Source organism: Limulus polyphemus, unplaced genomic scaffold (genome assembly GCF_000517525.1).
Source record: "Limulus polyphemus unplaced genomic scaffold, Limulus_polyphemus-2.1.2 Scaffold3173, whole genome shotgun sequence".
Lineage (NCBI taxonomy): Eukaryota > Metazoa > Arthropoda > Merostomata > Xiphosura > Limulidae > Limulus > Limulus polyphemus.
Genome location: NW_013668783.1, coordinates 122,830 through 127,188, shown reverse-complemented (window position 1 = coordinate 127,188; position 4,359 = coordinate 122,830). Strand labels below are relative to the sequence as shown.

Below are 4,359 nucleotides of genomic sequence, written 5' to 3'. Positions count from 1 at the left end.
TAAATATATTTAAAAAAAAATAATTTTTCCAACACAGTTAGTATAATTGCATTTTTAGTAGGAATTACAAAATATTTTGAAGAACTTTACTGCACAATAAAAAGTAATACGTTTCTTCAATAAACACATATAGACTTAAGATATTAACGTATGTTCATAGCATGAGTGGCATGTCTAAATTATGATACAAAAGCGAGGTATTCACTTAAACACAGATCAACACACACAAAAAAAAGCTACAAAATCACGTAATACCGAGACATTCATTGTGGCCGAATATTATCTTTCCACTGGTCATAAGACAGTGACAATCAAAGAAGGGAGCATCATCAAACATGGGCACAAAGATCATTGCAGTATTGAACATAATGGCATTGAATTCCGCTCATAATAATATTGTAGCTAGTTATGTTCGTAGTGCTATCGTAGCAATAATAACTGCAAGGCAGTTGATATTTCATTTGTTCTAAGAGTTAGAATATTGTTTACAGCCCAATATTCCGAAGGGCCATAGTTCCGAAGGGTCATAAGTCCGAAGGGACATAGTTCCGAAGAACCAATGTTTCGAAGGGACATAGTTACGAAGGACCAATGTTTCGAAGGTCTGATATTCCGAAAATTGAACGGAAAAGCAATTACACATGCAGTCTTCATTTTAATTTACGTTGTTATATTACATAAACAGTAGTATGTATATAATGTTGTATTAGAGACATATTGAGGTATATTTGTAATCATTCCAGAAACTCATATTATTGCTAACTGTTATTAAAGCTTTCTAATCTTTTGAAAGAATTATGTCAAAATTTTCATAATAACATCATCATTATTGTGGAAACAGGATGAAAAAGTTGATTGACAAAAGAAGATTAAAGCAAACTAGTACTAGCATAGTAGTCTGCGTATCTACGTTACACGCAGACTTTCGGAATATCTAGCGGAAATGTTTACGAAATATCGATCTGTCCCTCGAATACTGATAATTGCGTGACAGTAATTAAGTGCAGAAACAGTCATGATGATATACAGAAACACTTTCAGATAGTTGTTGAAATTGTAACCACTTTAAGATAAAAAGAAAAACATAAAAGCGAAAACATCACTTTTAATATTTGAATAATATACACACGTACAGAGACTTGTACACTTTAATTATGTGGTTATAAATATTGAGTGTGGATTGAAAAGAGATACAGTAATCTATTGTAAAACTTTATTTAAAATACTTACCCTAATTAGCCATTTAATGACGTGGTTTTTTGTCCATTTTGAGACTCTGTTATACGAGGGTAACTTAGGCTGTTCCTGACTTGTCATCGCTGGAATAATACTAATAATACTCACACTGACAGATCATAATGGTTTTAAGAACTTTCATTGGTATTAGAAGAATACAAAAGTTCACATTCTATTTCGCATTTCATACTATTTCGTTATATTTTAGTGGGGTATATAACAATTGGCAAAATGCCACTAACTATAGAACAAATATAATCACATGTGTTGCATACTTTTCGACATTCACAAGCAACATAGAACTTCTATGATGCTTCCCCCAAAACCCGGATGGGCGTGTCTTTTGCCTCCACAGTTTCCGCTTATTGGCGAATTGAAAGTGGCATGGATAAGTAAAAAGTTTTATTATTCACAAACTAAATTGTATAAATTTTAAGTAATTGTAATTAATTTATGAAATTCATTGAAATTGTTTTGATATTTAAAAAGAGGTGACCTGTATTTGGAAATCAGCGTTAATAAAGTTAATCACGTGACATTAATGATACTCAAGTAGTTTGTTCTGGAGGAAAGAGGAAAAAGTATTAGCATGTCAACATTTTTTGGTGAAACTTAAGCTTAATTTGCAGTAGATTAGTGACTATAAATTATTCACATATACAATATGGCTGCAGAATTTAACTCCAAAGTTTCTAAAGAAACTCTCGATCAAGATCGATTTGTGGAAAACATCGATGTTGATTCTTCAGATAAAAACATAGATATGAAAAATTTAGAATTAGAAACGCCGAATCAAAGGCTAAAGGAAGAGGATGCTGGTGAGTTTTTCACCATTGAGTAATAATATTGATAATATTTAACCGGGTTTTAACTTCTTGTTTTGTCACATTATCTTTTCTGTATGAACAGGTGAAAAAATAAACTGTAAAGTGACAGGCAGTCATTTGACCCATAAAGGTCATTCCTTGCCCATAACAACAAAAACGTATAGTATTATTGTATATATATATATATATATGTATGTGTGTTTTATCCAACATAAGTCATTAGATATATTATTTCACATATTTATATCCATAAACAATAAAGCCTAAAGCGTCCTACAATAGACCCACAACATTAAAAGTGATTGCTGACAAATTTTACACATCCCATTCAACTGTGCACAAAATAATTCACAAAGATCTCCTTGTAAAGAATCATAAACCATAAATACAAACTTCTCCCATGACACATTGTTGAGAAAAAAAAACAGTTTCATAATTTATAGGTTATTGGACATGAAGGGATCTTTTTGGTTCATCACAGATGTCCCGATTCCATACCTGAACAACAACAAAAGAAACTAATCGCTAAATCCAATCCCGATTTGTCTTCCACCAAGCAAGTTCAGCATGTTAAATAAAACAAGGCAGTTTTAAATAAAATGCTTACATTTAACATGCAAGAACAAATAAGGTGAAAGAATACGTTGGCTTACAAATGTCATTCCTCCATCTATGAAAATATTGAACCAAACTGAATGAAAGAGTTACATCTATATACTTGTCCAACAACTGACAGCATACATCACATTATTAAATAAACCATTACAAAAGATAACTAATCTAGCCAAAGAAGAATGCTGGATCAGTAAAAGGTACATCCAGAACTTAACTTATTATTCAAGAACCTGTAATATTCAGTTTGTTGTTCAAACCTTTTTCATTTCATCACCCATAAAACCAATCATAAGCAGCTTATCCAAACCATTTCAAATTTTAATTACATAGATTAAATAATCGTTATATGTATGATATTTTAGTTGTCTTCTACTCACCACCTTGAACCTATCTTTATATAGGATTTGAAGAATATGTAGCATTTATACTAGATGATAAAAACCCTATAACCCTGGGTTATAGGGTTTTCATCATTTAGTATCAAGACGTTTTGAACATACGTGTTTTTCTGATAGCATTTATACTACATATTTATTCTTCTAAATTATTCAGCAGACAAGCTGTTTAAAATACTAGGGATAAATATGAAGCCAAATCTATCACTCTTTTCACCACTTGTCATTGAGATATATCAAAACTGTTGAAGCATTATATGAAATGCCAGGAGATGTTCTGTTGTAGCTCTATGCAGTCTTCTGGTATCACTGATCATTATATAAGCAACCATTAGATGAGCACTAATGAATGGGGACACCAAACTTCAGTAGGCTTATCCCTGTGACTTTAATCTCTTTTAATAGTTTAAATCACATTATTGTAATGGTCCCTCTTTTCATGCTCTCTAGAATGTTAAAATCATTCCTTTAGACAAAAAAACAACTAAAATCTCAGTTAAGTTCACCAAATGGAATCTCATCAATAGCATATGGACAGAAAGGATTGTTTCACTGTTCAAGGCTGTCCCTACAAACCCACTATTGAGTAAAAACTTAATATACACCCATTATTTACAATAAATTATCAATTGCTCTTTTAAACTCTCACAAAGTGCCCACCTCCACTACTGATGGTGACAGTAGATCACATAAGCCAGTCATGTTGTTATAAAAATCAAATTAGTGTTTTAACTGGAGACTAACCTTTCTTAAGTCTTAAACTTGTGTCCTCTCATTCTAATGTCATCAGATTATAGTATAAAGACACTAGAGGCCTTTATCCTATCAGTCTTCCAAATAATCTTGTAAACTTCAATAAGATTGCCTCTTAACTCATTTTCTCAAGAGAAAATAAGTTAAAAGACCTTAACCTATCCCCATAATATATCCCTACCATCCCTGAAATCATTCTAGTAGACCTTCTCTAAACCTTTTCTATTAAGTCAGTATTCTTGAAAAACAATTGAAAATGGCTATCACTAAATGTTTTCCTGCAGTGAACCTCAACTGTGCTTATTCCACACATAAGTTGTTGCCTGCAATACATAAAGATGCGATATCTACCACACAGAAAAGTATGGTTATTTATGAATTCTCGTGCCACTGCAAATGTTGGTACATAGGTTGCACTTCACAAATATTGCAGGATAGAATTAAACAGGTACCCACATCCATAAGAACTAAGAGTGTAAAAGTAAAGAATTTAACATGTTGCTCCTATAAAACAAAAGGTCTACCACCTAAAT

The 4,359-nt window shown here is 31.9% G+C and overlaps 1 protein-coding gene across 1 annotated transcript in view; it reads left to right on the top strand.

Annotated features, from left to right (window-relative positions):
* Positions 1-1,814: 1,814 nt before the first annotated feature.
* The window catches only part of LOC106468811 (transmembrane anterior posterior transformation protein 1 homolog), a 44,977-nt gene continuing 42,432 nt past the window's right edge, over positions 1,815-4,359 (top strand). The window contains exon 1 of the mRNA XM_022397167.1: positions 1,815-2,054. Coding sequence (XP_022252875.1) covers positions 1,901-2,054 — 154 coding nt within the window. The 5' untranslated portion in view covers positions 1,815-1,900. The remainder of the gene's footprint in view (positions 2,055-4,359) is intronic.